We start from the raw sequence: 18,211 nt of genomic DNA, 5'->3' as shown, positions 1-18,211 counted from the left end.
AAAATGAAGGGAATTCCTGGGAGATCCACTATTTCAATTGTTCTTCATTCCCAAGACAAAAGAAACATTCTGGATACTACCCTGCCCCTACCTTACGCTGTCTGAGAGGAGGCTGAGACACTAGATAAAGTCTTAACTCTAGAGAGTTGTTCAAATTTGCACATCCTTGAATGTTTTCCTAACAAGTAAATATATGTGTTTGAGTGTTCTATACAAAAACATAATAGAAGTAAAGTCCCTCAAATCTGAGCCCAAAACTTCTAGGCTAGAATCATGACACTGTGATGGTTGAGAATTACTAAGTCAGACAAGATGGGTGGCAAGTTCAACAACTGCCAGAGCTACTTGCAAAGCCAAGACAAGCATGCCCTAGGATAGCAGGCTTCTGCCAACGCGCACCCCCTCTTGGAGACTCAGAAGAGCAAAGTCCTCTGTTCACATAACATCATGGCTGCCAGCCCTAAGCCCCCACTGCAGCATGCTTCCTCCTCTTCCTCCTCCACTGCTCCTGCGCCACCCATCCCTACCTCAGCTTTTCCTAGAAGTGGTTCCAGCTGCTGAGAGAATGCTGTCTCTTTAACACAATGCATCACTTTTTTTTTTTCTTCAATGCATCACTTTCTCAGAAAAAGAGAAAGAATAGAAAAGGCAAATCTAGAGAGACAGAAAGTAGGTAAGTGGTTGTTTGGGGCTGGGGTTGGAACGGACAGTGATGCTAAGTGCACATGTGACTTCTTTCTGGAGTAATGGAAATGTTCTAAAATTGGATTGCAGTGATGGCTACACAATTCTGTAAATACAGTAACCATCACTGAATCACACTTAAAACTAGTGAGTTTTATGGTATGTAAATTTTACCCCAATACAGCTATTGATGAAAAAAACGTATTAACTGCATTTAACATTAAGCCATGAGTATGTCTACCCAAAGGTGGAAAAATACAGCTTTGCTGAAAATGCAGAAACATGAGCAAATGAATTACAAGTTTTTCAGAATTCCTTCAACTTTAATTATGGGGGTCAAATTAGGCAGCCACTGAGGATAAAATGCAGTCCTCAGGAGTAATTGCAATGCTGTTTGTAAAGTGGACATAAGAGCTACTTTTTCATTAGGGCAAGTGGTCGTCAGATGTCGCCAAATTCGTTATTCCTCGATTGCCAGTCTCTTGCCCTTCAAAGACAGGATACCTGGCCTCCACATCGGCCCACGTGATGCTGCCATTGGCCAGATCGCAGACCACACTGGGCAGTTCAGAGACCTGCGGGAAAGGAAAGAGAATTGCAAGAATCAACAAACTTAATTAGACTGCCAAAAAGAAGAGTCACTCTGAACTCAGGAGACCTTCTAGAGAGCCAAATCAGTGTGTAAATAATGACAAGATCCCTCTGTAAACTGGTCCCCACAGAATGTTTCCCATCACTCCTACTGAAGCCTCCTTACTTACTTATACTCACCTCTTTCCCAGTCCTGCGGTCATGCTTTACTTCCAGCCCAAAATATCTACCAGCAGCCCTGGATAACTTAATTCTCCCACAAAGCCCCTCCTAGTTATTCTAAATCTCTGTCACCTGAAGCTACTTCATGTGTGTTAAACTTTAACTCTTAGAAGAGGAGCTGGTCAAGTAACACGAGTGAGGGAAGGCTGGCAAACTGGAGAGCCCTGAGCAAGGGGACCAGCTGTTCCTTAGCCATAACCAAATATTGGTTACTACACAGCAGCAATTCTTAAACTTGTACATAATCATCCAGAGGTCTTGCTGAAACAGTCATGTCATGCCCACCCTCATGGGTCTCTAACCTCCCACCCACCTCTGTTTCTCATTCAGTAGGTGAAGATTTTGCTTGTTTGACAAAATCCCAGGTGATATGAATGCTGCTGGTTCAGGCACCACACTCTGAGAATCACTATCAAGTGGGTATGTAGGTTCAGAGTAGCCAGATCTGGGTTTGTAAAAAGAAAAACCAGAAATCTTTGACTTCCGAATTAGAATATAGACTCCTTTGGAAAAAAAGCATTCTTTCACTTCTGTTTTCCTATTATTAACTCTCTGTAGAAAGCTGAGCACATAAGAGGCACTCTAAATAAAACCTCTGCTCAAAATTAATAAATTAGTCAGGCAGTTGTCAATTAAAGTGGGTGTTCTTTCCTTTCCCATCTCCATTAACCCTCCCCATTAAGTAAAATTACTGAAACATTATTGGCTATTTTGAATGGATTAATAGGAAAAGCTTATACATACATATGTATACATTTGTATAGAAATATAAAGATAAATATGTCTAAGCCCACCAAAGCCTGCCAATAAAACTATGGCAGCAACCACTCAGAATTGTATTTCTCTTACCCAAGTAAACAAACAGCTATATAAAAGCAAACTGCTGGAGAATGAGCCCAGAGTGAGCCAAATGGTTATAAAACATTAGATAACTGTTAACGGGTATTTTCGTAATTAAACCAAGGGGATTTGGGAATCTGTGCTCTGATATCAGCCTATGATTAAAATTCAAAAGGGGAAAAAAAGGGAGGGTGCATACAAACAACAAAATCCGGGTCAAGTCAGAAGGAACCAGTAGACATTTCTAAGACTAAAAATGCTAAAGAAAACGCCAACCACCTCTGCTCTAATTTGCCGCATAGAGTCTCGGTCCCGCAGGGTTGCCGTGTGAGGGGTCTTGTTCACTGTATCGAAGTCAATGGTGATGCCAAAAGCCACGCCAATCTCATCAGTCCTGGCATAGCGTCTTCCAATAGACCCAGAGGAGTCGTCTACTTTATGAGAGACGCCGTTCCTGGTCAGGGCTTCAGCTATCCAAAACAAATTAAGTAAATTTAAAATAAAAAATGGAGAAAGTCCCAATGTCATTTAAATATTGTCACACAAGCTCAGGAAATTTGTAAAAGGGACCGAGACAAGAGAGCAATAAGTAACAACTGCAAAAGAAAGAAAAACCCCCAAAGTTTACTAAGTGCCTTGCTGGAGTCCAACCCCTCACTCCTACCACCATCTCACATAGGAGAATGAGTATCACACCAAGGGTCAAGGCCGGAAGGCCCTGTCCAGACTCCCTCACCTCTACTTGCATGACTCCAAGCAACTCAATGAACATCTCCCATTTCCCGATTCTGAAATAAGTGGGCCCCACCACACGACCACTAGAAGCCTGTTCAGTGCTGTGGGAACAGTGGATGTAGATCTACTAGGGTTGTTAACACTGTACTAGGATTCCCCCAATGAGGGGAGCAGTGCCAAGGTCAAGAGGAGAAGTGAGGATACTTTAAATCTGACCCTTGGTTCCTATCTTTGACTAATTCAAATGCTAGGAGAAAACATTCTGAACATGCATACTCTCTCTTTTAGAAATAAGAGCAGAGGCTAAAATCACTTAGATTTATTCTTTATTTAATATGTATTTCTATTGAAAAAAAAAAAGATACATTTCCTAAAATTCAGATTCAGTCTACTTGACAGTGTTCCCCTGGAGATTATTACCCAATTGGATTTGCTTACATAATTCCTTGACAAATGGCATGAACTCCTGGTTTTGACTCAGTGGCAGGACCGAACACTTGAATGGAGCTACTACAGCAGGGAAACTGAAGAACTGCATGTTTTTAAAAAGAAAGAAATCCAAAGGTGTTAGTTTATAAACATTTAAACATTATGTCCAAACTGTATTATCAAAATACCAAAACACATGATATGAAAAGCAGAGTAACAAAAGAGAAGAAACAAGATAATCAGGACCAGAAGGATCTGGTTTTCAGCTCTAAATTCAAACTGCCTTAGTGAACTCTGGATCTTAGTCTCTCCGTCTAAAAGCAGGTACCTACCATCTGCTCTACTTACTTCACACGTCTGCTGTAAAAAGCTGAATGATGTGAAAGCATTCAGAAAGCTACCATATAAGATGGTCATTTTCTGGTACCACTTAAAGCCTTACGTCTTTCTATGGAGACTGCTAAAGACCCTCTCTCCAAATCACCAAATAATAGGTGGCAATGCCAAAAAACAAAATCCCATTCTGTCCTTTAAGAAATTCAGCATAGCTGAAGGATCTGTGAGTCTTAGTGACCAGGTAAAATAAAAAACTTAAATAATTTGCAAATGCATATCCAAATAGTATGAAACAAAAAGAGATGCTTTATATACCTGCATTGAAAAGTACAACCCATCTAAACTGCTCCTGAAATAGGTTTCAGAGTTACTCAGAAATAAAGAAAGCAAAGGTACTCTGTGGAAGGCAAACTAGTCTTCCACTTTGAGTCAGAAATAAAAGTTGAAGCCAGTTTTTAAATAATATTTGTATAAAAGGTCCACAGGAAGGCAAGAATATGGAACTCAGAATGACAAAGTCCCATAAAAATCACTGACATGGGTTCTAGCTGAGTCCCTCAAAAGCCTCATTAGCCTTAAATGCCAAGCAATGGTGACTACCCACTGTGAGTAAACCCTAGAGTCCATGGCTTCCTGAATCATACAACATTCAGAATTCCACTCCTCTCTTCTATCTGGTGAGAGAGAAGCGAGGACCTACCTTTATAGAAAAATAAATTTTTTAAATGACTTTTTAAATCTCACTGACAATGTTTTTATACCAAATTTATAGGAAAATGGATTAAGGGACTAGGTAATAAAAAATTAGAAGCATTTTTTGGCTTCCAAGAGCCTAATCAAATTTCTCTTCATGAGGGTAATCTCTATACAATTCATAAAACACTGTCACTAATTTATTCTTGATTAGGCCTTATAAAATCTCTATTAACATTACAGTTATATCAATATTGTTAGATTCAAAGAAACTGCTAAAAGATTTTTAAAAGACCTTTTTATTAGAAAAATAAATAGAAAAGGTTCGAAGCAAACTTGGTATCTAAAAAGAATACTTTCGTATGCTGCCATTCCTCAGGAATAACCATGCCTATATTTATTTACATGTTTGGTGTCTAGACCAGGTTCTTACTGTCTGTTGAATGAATGAGGAGCTTATTCCTTAAATGTCAGGAAATAAAGATGCAATTAGGGTAGAGAATAAAACAGTAAGTTTATTAGCTACATTATTACCAAGAGTATATCAGATTTTTTAAAATACTGGCACCAAGAACGTATCAGTCTATTCTTCAAGGTTAAATGTCCTAGAAAGATCTACAGAGTTGATGTCTCACATCATATACACTCATCTGTAGAATGGTTGTGCAGATAAGAATGTTTCATTCACTTAATTTGGCGTATACAACCTCTCCACTCTAGCCAGTCTTCTGATTTTCCTGGAAATCTGTGCCTATAAATTAAAGGAGTATAATTTCTGCAGGCAGTGGCAAAGTGTGAAAGGTGGAATAAGACACAGTGAAGAGATAAAGTGGAAGGCAAGGAGCAGTGAGTCAGACGCATCAGAGCCAAAAAAAACAGTTTGTGGGAGTTAATGAAGACTTCTTAGAAACATTTATCTTTAGCAGTGCTTGAATGCTAGGAAAGGCTATACTCCAAGTACTACTGCCCAATTTACTATCTGTCGATCTCTCACTTGGTATTCTTATAAGAAAAAAATATAGATCCTTGGGTTCAGTCCTGTGAATCAGGATCTTTGGACTAAAACGTTTACCCCTAAAGTCCTTGAATTTTATGTAGTTTGAGAAAGTTCCCTTAAATGCTTCATCCTCTTCCTCCCAATTTTCTGAAAACATGAGTATATCCAGAAAGTGCCAGTATCTTTCATTGAGGCAATACAGATAGTTCCCCCAAAGTAGTATGTTCTGTCTCAGATAAAGAGCACCAGGCAACTGTATCTAGAAAAATCTACATATCCCAAAGCTCAAATGAGCTAACATAAGAATGTAAACAGCAAAGGAGAGAGGAGTGTTCATACCAGTAGCGCATGCAGTAACTAACCAATCACTAACTAACCAATCATTTCAGAGCCTTACTAATAATGTACTTCAGTAAATTTCATTCCCTGACACTATGAGAGAATAGTGCAATATCCAAGACAACTTACTGTTCTCTGCTCATCTCCCTCACGCACATGGAATGTATGTTCAAATACCGTATACATGATCCTGCCCAGTCCAAAGGAGGGTTCAATTACATTCGGAACAACCTCTTCCACTGAAAAAAAGATAGAAATCCAATTAACACGTTCTCTCAAACTCTACATAATGCATTGTGGGTCCTCTCTCAACAACTTATTAACACTAAAAAGATCTCTACATCTTTTTTTTTTTTTTTTTTAAAGATTTTATTTATTTATTCATGCGAGAGAGAAAGGCAGAGACACAGCCAGAGGGAGAAGCAGGCTCCATGCAGGGAGCCCAACGTGGGACTCAATCCCGGGTCTCCAGGATCAGGCTCTGGGCTGAAGGTGGCGCTAAACTGCTGAGCCACCCGGGCTGCCCCAAAGATCTCTGCTCTGCATGGACTTGATTGATCCTGTACATCAGGACAAAGAAGTGAGAACATTCCTTAAAACCGTCTGATAGGAAAAATGATGCCTTTAAAGAGAAAGTTGGAGTGAAAAGATTTTTCATCAAATGTTTGTTTATACAACATAAAAATGAAACAAGGTAGCAGAGCATTCCTTCCATAGTAGACCACATAATGTTATGTATACCAAGTATACCACAGTTGGTAAGCTATGAGCAGCAACAGCCAGTCCATCATCTGCCTTGCCTTGCAGAAAGCATTAAACCTCTCAAGCTTTTATAACACTTTGCTAGAACCAAAAATCTACCACCACAGCTGGCCAAATTAACAAAAACAATTCCTATACACAATAAATATCACATGCTTTGTGTTTAACTTTTTATCTTGCTATCCTGATGAGAACTCTTTAAGAGAGCCAAATTACTGCCATTGTACTTCCAAGGTTCTGGGGTCAAGAGGCCCTCAGAGAAGAGTTTGCTCGGGGATCTGCACTCAATCAAAGACATTTACCAGAGGCCTCACAGAGGAGAGGCTCCACCTCTGGTACACACAGGAAATGTATTAATTATTACTTATTATTTGGAAAGGAAGGAGTGCTAAGCACTAGGTCTAAGATAACTAAAATGATTTAACTTTGGACAGTTTGTTTCAAGGGAAATAAGATAAGTAGAATAAAAAATTCACATATGTGGAAGAAAAGAGCGGCTGTTTCCTTTGTCTGTGATATAGAGTAAGAATAACATCTTAAAAATACGGATCCCTGGGTGGCTCAGTGGTTTAGAGCCTGCCTTTGGCCCAGGGCGCAATCCTGGAGACCCAGGGTTGAGTCCCATGTCAGGCTCTCTGCATGGAGCCTGCTTCTCCCTCTGCCTGTGTCTCTGCCTCTTTCTCTATCATGAATAAATAAATAAAATCTTTAAAAAAAGAAAAAAAAAACATCTTAAAAATACAACCAAGGCATCCTCTGCCCATCCTTTTGGGTCACCCAAGCAACGGTTAAGTACAGTTCTGAACCAGCTGTCAGGATGGTGGTTAAAAGCCCCAGAGAGGGGCACTGGAGTGGCTCAGTGGTTGAGCATCTACCTTTGGCTCAGGTCATGATCCCAGGGTCCTGGGATTGAGTCCTGCATCAGGCTCACTGCAGGGAGCCTGCTTCTCCCTCTGCATATGTCTCTGCATCTCTTTCTGTGTCTCTCATGAATAAATAAATAAAATCTTAAAAAAAAAAAAAAAAAAAAAAAAGCCCCAGAGCAAGAAGGATCCCCTTGCTTACTCTGATCACTGCTCAGATTGTTTTTTACAGCTCCCTGAAGCCTGGCTATAGGGCAGACCAAAAACAAACAGAAAAGTAGGCATGCTCTCTCCATGAGCAGTAGCTTCTCAAATACCCACCTACTACCCCCAGTTTCCAGAAGCTTCCAGCCAGCCACAGTTAACCATAAGCATCCTCTGTATATTCTCTGAAACACTCATGTTCCAATTCATGTAATTTGTTCTTCAAAAAATAATCACCTCCTTATCTTTTAAAAAAGCATGAAAGATCACTAATCTAAATGACTTTTTAACAGATTAATTTGCCACAAAAGACAGAAGGGGTGAGTTCTCTCCTTTGCTTAAAAAACAAAAGGACATTTCCTTAAAATGGAAAAAAAAATGGTTTTAATCAAAGAGATATTCTTCATATGTACTTAGGGCCACAGGAAATATAAAGCTGGCATTATGAACTATCTTTCAGTATTAATACAATTAAGTTTTTAAAAAGGCAGAAGATAATGCCTTAAACATATTCATAAAATTTAGAGTTGTGGCACTGAAGATTTATTTTTCTTCTTCAAATTTTCTGTAAAATGGTTATGTCATTAAAAAAGAAAAAAAAAACAACAACTTTAAGGAGTAATGACCTTTTGTGTTTGTTTCTTAATTATTTTTACAAACTTACCATGTAGTGTTTTCTGGAATCTCTTCACACTGACCATGTCTTTTGTTAACTGAAATGTTTTCCCCTCAGTTTCAACAGTGAATTCCCTACAAAGAAAAACACATAATATATCAGTGAAACATGCATCCCTATGCCTTAATTTAAAGGAGTTTTTTTTACCAAATGCTAAACTGTTTTCATTTTAAGTGTAATACAGCTTGGTCAATATTTTTATCCGGATAAAAATAACTGAACTCAAATTTAAATTATTTGGAACACCAACTTAAGTATTATAAGGAACACTAAATTAAATATTATTTTAACAATGACATCAAACAGTATTCTGGGAAGCACCCAAAAATGTGACTAGTTTTATAAAGTTCCACAAGTGTCTCAATGATTAATTCCTTTGGTTTTGAGATCAAAGTAAAGTCGAAACCACTTTTTTAAAAAATTAAGTTTTAGAATAATTAACATAAATTTGTCAGAAACCGGTCTGCTGGCAAAAGGATCACCGTTTTCATTATTGTTCTAACAAATGTAAAAATGACCAGCTTGTCATCTTATAGAAAGTAATCTTAAAATCCCCAGACTAATTCAATGTAATTTGACACCTACATTGATAAAGAGCAGCTTGCAGAAGTTTAATGATTTGGGTTGATATGTCAATATAAAACATTATCCCTCTGAAAATCACGGACTATATTATGCTCATATCCTGAGATATGCCCATTTCATTTGTAAGAATTCACTTTTATCAAGTGCTTCATGTAATACCTGTATTTCAGTTTAGGAAGTATTTCCTTATGTTTTGATCTGTTTGGATTTGTCTTGGCTCACAAGCAGCTCAGTACCAGGAAAAGAGAGCCCTCGTGTGGTTGTCTTTAAGCTGTGTAGCTGGTACACTGCACTGCATTTTGCTAGTTTCTAGCACTGATAAGCTTGTGCATCATGAATGGTTCTCACTGATTTTGTCTATTTTTACTATTTTGTCTGAGGTTGTAAAGACATTAAAATTTACATAAACATTTTCATATATATTCTGTGAGTACAGTTTTAGAGTAGGTAATAGTCATAAAAAAGCTAAAATCAGTGAAGAGACGTTATTTGAGAATAAAGGTTTTTGACAGATAATGATATCTAACTAGTGCTCTAACTTGCCCATTTTAATGAGATTTGATGTTGTTTTAGCATAAATAGATGTTAATTCTGGGAGACCAGAATGCTTTAAAATTTTCCTACTTAAATGGCTGATTGTATCTTCAACTTGTTACAAACTTTCATATCACAGAAGTTCTTTTGACAAATGTATGTGCACATGCAACCATCACGCTCCATTTCAATCTTCTTCATTCCCAAACAGACGTGCTTCCTTCCACTATAACCTAGACTCATCTTTCCTAGTTTTACATATAATCTTTTCTGTCAGACTTCTTTCATTTTGGCCAGATATGAAGTACTTCATGGTTAGCAGGCCATATGCAGTCTCTCCCATGTTGTCTTTTTAAATAACACTTTGAAAACGCAAACCTCAGTTAGAGGGCTATTCAAAAATACAATATAAAAGACTTTACACATGCACTTAAAAAACTATACTCTTCGGCTATTAGATATTTTTTAAATGGCAATTAAGTTGGTTATAAATTTATACCTTCAAACTCCTATCATTTTGTTTTGTCGGCTTACTCTACCAATTACTGAGAAGGGTGTAGAAATCTCTGACTACAATTGTGGATTTGTTTATATTTTCTTCCAGTTCTGTCAAGTTTGCTTTATAGACTGAGGCTGTTTTTAGTTGCATAGTTAGAATATGCCTTCTTGATGAACTGATTTTTTTAAAAGACTTTTATTTGAGAGAGAGAGAGAGAGAGAGAGAGAGAGAGAGAGAGAGAGAGCAAACGAGCAAGCACACAAGAGGGGCAGAGGGAGAGGTAGAAGCAGACTTCCCACTGAGCAAGGAAGCTGAGCCAATGTGGGGCTCAATCCCAGGACTCCGGGATCATGACCCAAGCAGAAGGCAGATGCTTAACTGAGCCACCCGGGTGCTCCTGAGCTGATCCCTTTAACATTACGAAATGCAACCCTTGTCCCTAGCAATTTCCCTTGTTCTGAAGTTGACTTTGTTATTAATACAGCCACTCCTATTAATTAATGTAACACTCATCACTCATTTGTATGGGAAATATTTTTTGATTTTTTTACACTTAAACCTCTTTGTGTATTACAATTACAGTCAATTTCCTGTAAACAGCACTTAATTGGGTCTTGATTTTTTTAACTAGTCTGACAATTGATGGCTATTAATTCAAGTGTTTAAATAATTGCATTTAGGGCAGCCCCGGTGGCACCGCCTGCAGCCCAGGGTGTGATCCTGGAGACCCTGGATCCAGTCCCACATCAGGCTCTCTGTATGATGCCTGCTTCTCCCTCTGCCTGTGTCTTTGCCTCTCTCTCTCTATGAATATATAAATAAAATCTTTAAAATAAATAAATAATTGCATTTAATATAATTATTGACACTGCTGAGTTTAAATCTCCATCTCAGGAGTTACTATTTGTCTCATCTTTTCTTTGTGTTTTCCTTTCTCCTGCCTTCATCTGCAGTATTTTTTTATTATTCTATTTTATCTTCCTTATTGGTTTACTAGTTATAGCCCTTTGGTTTCCTTGTTTTTTCCAGGTAATTGCTCTGGAGTTTACTGTATATACTTTTTCAAACTTATCATAGTTTACCCCCCCCCCCAAAGAGTATCATGCCACTTCACATATAACGTATGCACCTTACAACAGTATGCTCTCTCAATTCTTTGCTCTCATTCTCTGAGCTGCTGATGGTGTATGTTTTACTTCTAGAAGTTTCACAATACATTGTTAGTTGTTTTTGCTTTCAACAGTCTACCATCTCTTAAAGAAATTAAGAGATGTCATTTTAAATAAATTAAAGAATGTTATTTATATTCACCCACATATTTATCATTTCTTTGAGTAGCTAGATTTCCACATTTCTGCCTGAAGAACTTCTAACAGTTCACCTAGTATAGGTCTGCTGGCAATGTATTCTCTCAGCTTTTATTTTATGAAAGTATTTTGCATGGTAGAGTGCTATGCACTTTAAAAGATCTCAATCTCTTGTACCATGGCTTGCACGTTTTTTGACAAGAACTCTAATCATTATTCTTATCTTTGCTCTTTTTATGTAATGAGTCTTTGTTCCCCTGGCTACTTTAAAAACTTTTCATTATTGGTTTTCAGCAATTCTTTTTAAAGATTTTATTTATTTATTCATTAGAGACAGAGAGAGAGAGAGAGAGAGAGAGGCAGAGACACAGGCAGAGGGAGAAGCAGGCTCCAGGCCCAACGTGGGAGTTGATTCCGGGACTCCAGGATGAGGCCCAGGATCGAAGGCAAGTGCTAAACCACTGAGCTACCCAGGGATCCTGGTTTTCAGCAATCTGATTCTAATGTACCTTTCAGGTGGTTTTGTGTTTATTCTGTTTGAGGTTGAACTTCTTGAATTGGCTTACAGATGTTATTACATTTGGAAAATTTTGACCTATTCTATGTATCTTTGGATATTTTCTCCATATGTCCTCTGTGACTCCCAATTACACATGTTAGATTGCCTTATATTGATCCAAAGGACATTTTTTTCCCACTCCCTTTTTTTCTATGCTTCCCTTTGGATAGTTTCTATTGCTATGTCTTCAAATTCAATGATCTTCCTTCTGCAATGTTTAATCTGCTGTTATCCCAGTTGGTGCATTTTTATTTGCAATACTGCCGCTAAATTTCTGCTGGTTCTTTTTTTTATATATATGTTTTAATTTGTCACTTCACATGTTCATGTTTTCCCTTACATCCTTGATCATATGAAGTATATTTATTACTGTTTTAACATCCTGTGTGTTTATTCCATCACGTTCGTCACTTCATGTTTCTTTTAACTGACGTCCTCAATACGGGTCAAATTTTTGTGCTTTTTCATATGTTTAGATTTTTTTAAGTAGGCTCCATGCCCAGCATGGAATCCAACATGGGGCTTGAACTCATGACCCTGAGATCAAGAGTCAGACACTTAACTGAGCCACCCAGGCACCCCTGTTGAGAATTTTACTGTTTGTCAGACAGTAAATTTTACATTGTTTAGTGCTGGATTTTGTCATATTCTAAGAATACAATATATCTCTATTGTTTTTATATTCACGCTTAAAATAATTAGAGACTACTCCAAAGCTCAAAAGAAGAACAATGACTGAGAGACGTGTCATTTTTAATTATTCTTCAGTCACTTCCTTAGACAAGTCCTCTCCTCTAAGAAAGTTATCACAGAAAAAAAAATATCATTATGGTTCATTTCAAATCTATTTCCAGGCTGTAATGCCAAAATTTCAGCAAACTGCTGAGATTTAAATATAGCCAAGAGATAATACTTACCTGGAAAAAATTTCTAAAGAAACTGATCTCACCCTTTCCAAACCTGCAGAGAGGACGTATCTAAATGGAGCCCACATAAAAGCACACATTTTAAATCTTACCCTTTTTCATTCAGTAGTTTCTCCATTTCTGTAATGTAACACTCATCACAAACAGCCAGGTACTCCAGCACCAGCTTTGCATCCTTCTTATACGCTTTACCAATTGCTCCCTTACTGGGTTCAAACTGAACAACATTGACAGTTTTGTATGAAGTAGTCAAGGAACCCAAAAATAGAGAATTGTCATGGTATTTTAGGAAACGATCTTGAGAACAATCCATCATCGAGTTAAAATGACTAGTTCTCTACTGGCATCCTAGATACTGTTTATAATGACTTCAAATGTAAGATTAAATAACTACTGACAAAAGCATTCAGACAAACCTCACTCAAAATAAGTAAATGCTGTCAACAAAGACTTCTTCAAAGTTACAGTGAGATAAAAGGGATATTATATCTAATCAGCAACATAACCCGAGACACAGCATAATTACCTCTGCTAACTATTGCTGATTTTTGAAATGTCCCAAACACAACAGGATCTACTTTCTGTCACTGGCCTAACCCTAAGATGAGCCTACAACATCACTGCCTGGTAAAGAATGGAAACTTCGACTTTGCTGATTTACAGATCAAGTGAGCTAAATTATTATGTCATCTACCATAGAATGGCACTTATCTTTTAGTAAAGAAAGGATTCACCAGGTGCCCTTTATTTAAAGAACATGTAGGTAGGTACAGGTGTGGAGAAATGCATTGTGGAAATAGTTAAGAATAACTGGCCAACACTCAGAAAGATGTTCAGGGCACTCTTCTGAACATGCTTCTTTTAAAAACCAAATATTGAGTGAGTGTGCCAGATTACAAAAAAAGAGACTCAGAAAGGAGCAATAAGATGGGTAGAATAATAGGTTTAAATAAGTATTACTACAATATCCCAAACATCTCAATAGACTTGGACTTAACCACTTTCAGGATGTTTGTACTTTAGTCCTAAGTTGCTGAAGTGACCAGAAAGGATATGGGCTCTTTCAGAGGTTTCTCAGCTACAAGTGGGACTTTGGTGGCTCGAGCATGACAAGAAAGGTCATAACAGGAACGATCAGCACATCCAACAATTTCAATCCAGCCCTAGGAAGACATAATACATAAAAGCACTTATTACTTATGATGGGCTCATTCATAGATGCATGCAGATTATAATTCAATTATAATATCTCCACTCAACTTTTGTAAATGTTTTAAATGGGAATAGTTCTATACATTAGGCAGCTAATAACCCTATAAAATATAATTCACACATGTACACAAAGTTGTCTTATTTTCTAGACTTATTTTGTCATATTGTGAATATGGGGGTAAGCTAATATATTCTAAGATTCAATTAAGGAAATAAAATGTGAACCTAGACAAACACTAGTAGATGCGTTTCAAATCTGTGACCATGATTCAAAATTAACCTGGCAAAAACCACCACTCCCTTTGGATGAAGCATCTATTGCATTCACAACTTGGCATCACCTGGTTGCGCTAAATACACACCTCAGTTGGCCATGAATAATGTGGGCTTTTGTGTTCAATTCCATTTCCTTCCCAACAAAAGAAATCTCAATAAAGAGCAGGTAACATTTAAGTCAGAATAAAACTTAACAGCATTACCACCACATAGATGTCAGGTTCCATTTCTCATATGATACTTTTCAAAAGCACAATCTAAACTTTTTTCTCTCTTTTTTTAAAGATTTTACTTATTTATTCAGGAGAGACACACAGAGAGGTTGAGATACAGGCAGAGGGAGAAGCACACTCCTCGCAGGGAGCCCGACGTGGCACTTGATTTCCAGACGCCGGGATCACGCCCTGAGCCAAAGGCAGATGCTCAACCACTGAGCCACCCAAGTGCCCCTAAATTGTTTTCAAAGACCTGTAAGAACCTGTTATTTGAGTAAGAATGAAAGAAATAAAAGGCTTATTTTAGTAGATATCTAGTTAGTCCTTCCCATGATTATTTGTATTTTGCCTTTGACCCAAAGGCATGTATGAAAAATTACAACTGTCACAACTACTAAGCTTTCCAAGCATGGTACCACATAGGGTGCATCGATGAAAGAGGGCAAATAAAAACCTCACAAGCTCAGAAACCCCAACACATAACAACAAAACAAGAATTAAAATTCAAGGCTAGGGATCCCTGGGTGGCGCAGCGGTTTAGCGCCTGCCTCTGGCCCAGGGCGCGATCCTGGAAACCCGGGATCGAATCCCACGTCAGGCTCCAGGTGCATGGAGCCTGCTTCTCCCTCTGCCTATGTCTCTGCCTCTCTCTTTCTCTCTCTCTCTCTCTGTGTGACTATCATGAATAATAAAAATTAAAAAAAAAATAAAAATAAAAAAAAATTAAAAAAAATAAAAAAAAATAAAATTCAAGGCTAAAAACATGTACCTTGATCATCTAACATTCACTGAAGATGTTAACATACTTATAAATTAAAAGGAAAAATTATAAAAACACATCCAAGAATGGCAAACAACTCTGGAAGAGTGGTTACCCCTAAGGAAGAAGAGAAGGGTGAAACATTACCTAACTTTTTTTCCATTAAAAGAATAACATATGGGGCAGCCCAGGTGGCTCAGCAGTTTAGTGCCACCTTCAGTCCAGGGCAGGATCCTGGAGACCCAGGCCTGAGTCCCATGTCAGGCTTCCTGCATGGAGCCTGCTTCTCCCTCTGCCTGTGTCTCTGCGTCTCTCATGAATAAATAGTCTTTAAAAAACAAACAAAAAGAATAACATATGAAGCACAGAGAAGTGTTCAAGTCCTTTTGTTGAATGCACAGACTGTCTAGTTTTATTCACCAGACACTGTTCTCTTGATGGAGTGCTTCAGATGGGGGAAGGAAGCTCTTTACCTGTTTCATTTCCCTGATTTAAATGAGTAAGAAACAATTCTCCTTTGCTCCCTTAGGCTGCGATGGAACAACTTTAACAGGGTTTTGGCATTTCATTTACTTCATAAAACATGCTCAGCAAACTGCACCAGTTGTTCACAGTTTGGTAAACTGTTAACAATTACAACATTTTATAAAGCAACTAGTTAAACTCAGTATTGTGAGGACTTAAATAATAAAAAGTCTTTAAAGAGACTTCTCCCCTCTCCTCAAAAATTCCTGCTATTTTTGAGCTTCTGGTTTTGTGTAGTTTTCTAGTGACCTTACATAAAATGCTGTAGCATAATCTCAATGCTGGGCCCACATTTTCTTTTTTTTTCAATTTTTTCTTTAATTAAAAAAAAAAAATTTACAACTGACATGAAACATCGTTAGTTTCAAGTATGCAATATAATGATTCAGTATTTGTATATATTGCAAAATGAGCGCCATAAGTCCACTTAACATCCAGCACCATATGTGGTTACAGAACTTATGGGATTTACTCTCTTAGTAGCTTTCAAATATATAATACAGCATTATTAACTATAGTCATCGGGCTGTTCTTCTCATCTCCAGGACTGAGGCATGGACTGGAGTCATTTCTGACTCCCATTACAGGACGATTTAGCCACAGCAAACCATGACACTCAGAAAGGATGAGCAGGAATGTAGCAGGTTCTATTAAAGCAACGTAGCACAATAGTTAGGAGCAAGGGCCTGGATGGAGACAGTCCTGGTTCATATCCCAGCTCTACCACTCACTGTGAGACTCAAGCAAATGTCTTACCTTCTCAGCACTTGTCTCCTCAGAAATAGGATCTAGGTTGAGGATTACATAAGATACTACATATGAAGCAATTAAAATGGTAAGCAGAGCCCCTACCAATTATACAGGATGAATGAACAAACAAATGAAATAAATAAAATGTAATCCAGGCCACATTCAGAATCTCAAATGAGATAGCAAGAATCTACACCTGCTTTAACCAAATTAGCGTCAAAGCAAACTAAGAAAGGGAACTGGTATGAAACAAAGAGAAAATAAATAATCTTTTCTCATACAGCACAGAGTATTTTATTGGTTTGACTTGCAAGTATGAAGAAATCCCAGAAAATCTAAAACAAGTGAAGAAATTAATAGTCATCTGTAATTAAAAAACTACTACTACTATCATTTTGGCATATATATATACGTCAAGCCAGCCTGTGAGGAAAAGAAAGTAACAAGAAAAACTTAACAGACTATAGAAATTCCTTCCTAAATCCACAAAAGAAAAAGAATACATTTAAAGCAACATCAATAAGAGCCACTACAGATATTTGCATACCATTATGCATGTATACATGAGTGCATGTTTATAATGCATGTAAAGCCATCTAGAACAGGGGCTGAAAAGCCCATGGGGCTACATTTTAAAGAGTTGTAAAAAAGAACTGACAAAAATCTGCAAAGCCTAAAATATTTTTACTATATTTACTATAGAAAACAGTTGCTGATCTAAAAGAGACATGAACCACTTTCGGGAAGATGTATATAACTGAATATATAACTGAAGTTTCACTTTCTACATAATCTTCAGAATAACTTTTTGCTTTTTATTTACAAAAATGAGTCCCTTTCTAAATGGCTGATTTTTAATTTTTAAAAGTGAATCTGTTAAAAGAAAGTCATTTTGAAAAGTAAAGAGTGAAACCAAGGGCATATAGGAATGAATGATTATTTTAAGTCATTGAGAAGCCTCTCTAGCATCAAATAAGGGAAATGCCAGAAGGCTCTCAGGCCCTTTGTTCCGATGCTACCTTATTCCCACTGCCACCAGGGCAGAAAGCATTTTCTACATCCAAATGTCTTTGTTTTTTTCTTCTTTTTACTTTTTTAAAAAAAAAAAGTTTATTTTTAGTAATCTCTATACCCAATATGGGGCTCAAATTCAGGACTCTGAGATCAAGAGTCACACACTTTTCTGACTGAGCCAGCCAGGTGCCCCTCCTATGCCCAAATATCTGTCAATCTTAAGGTCCGGTATGAATGTTCATGTTTGGGAGGTGGGGGGTGGTAAGGTATAGCGAAGTGGTAGCCTGGAGGTATTCTCTGAATTATTATTAAATACACAGAATTTGAGAAAAGGTAACTCCTAAACAAGAGATCATAATCTACTAGTCTATCGATAAAACCTAATAAAGAAGCTCTCCAAACGAAGAGCACCATGTCTGTCTTTACTCATCCCTACCACCATTTCCAACATTTGCTAGTGTCCTTGTCAGGAAGGAGGCTACACCATCTTAGCTGCACCTGGGGATACTACCCAAAACACTGCCTATCCCAGAAATGTACACACCAGCACTGCCCCATCACTGACCATCCCCCCCACCTTCGTTCTCTGTTTGTAAGTCTATAAAGGACTCTTGGGATGCAAAAGTAACCCCTTCCTTCTTAGAAGGCAGGCAGCAACTGCTTTTTCCATTTTGTTTG

General features: G+C 37.7%; 1 protein-coding gene across 2 annotated transcripts in view; it reads right to left on the bottom strand.

Moving 5' to 3' along the window:
• Nucleotides 1-979: 979 nt before the first annotated feature.
• Nucleotides 980-18,211, bottom strand: part of GARS1 (glycyl-tRNA synthetase 1) — a 43,670-nt gene continuing 26,438 nt past the window's right edge. The window contains exons 11-18 of one of the 2 annotated variants that reach the window (XR_005369665.1): nt 13,837-13,944; nt 12,874-13,019; nt 8,360-8,445; nt 5,996-6,105; nt 3,511-3,604; nt 2,617-2,807; nt 1,811-1,942; nt 1,242-1,259 (exon numbers count right to left, since the gene is read on the bottom strand). Coding sequence is in view for 1 of the 2 variants with exons in the window: in XM_038557230.1 (XP_038413158.1) it covers nt 1,110-1,259; nt 2,617-2,807; nt 3,511-3,604; nt 5,996-6,105; nt 8,360-8,445; nt 12,874-13,019; nt 13,837-13,944 (885 nt within the window). In the remaining variant the exon portion in view is untranslated. Of the gene's footprint in view, nt 1,260-1,810; nt 1,943-2,616; nt 2,808-3,510; nt 3,605-5,995; nt 6,106-8,359; nt 8,446-12,873; nt 13,020-13,836; nt 13,945-18,211 lie in introns of both variants that reach the window. The other variant, XM_038557230.1, reaches the window with a different exon arrangement.

The sequence above is a fragment of the Canis lupus genome, chromosome 14, assembly GCF_011100685.1.
Source record: "Canis lupus familiaris isolate Mischka breed German Shepherd chromosome 14, alternate assembly UU_Cfam_GSD_1.0, whole genome shotgun sequence".
NCBI classification, from domain to species: domain Eukaryota; kingdom Metazoa; phylum Chordata; class Mammalia; order Carnivora; family Canidae; genus Canis; species Canis lupus.
Note: the sequence above shows the minus strand (reverse complement) of the source record. Positions and strands in the feature narration are given on the sequence as shown.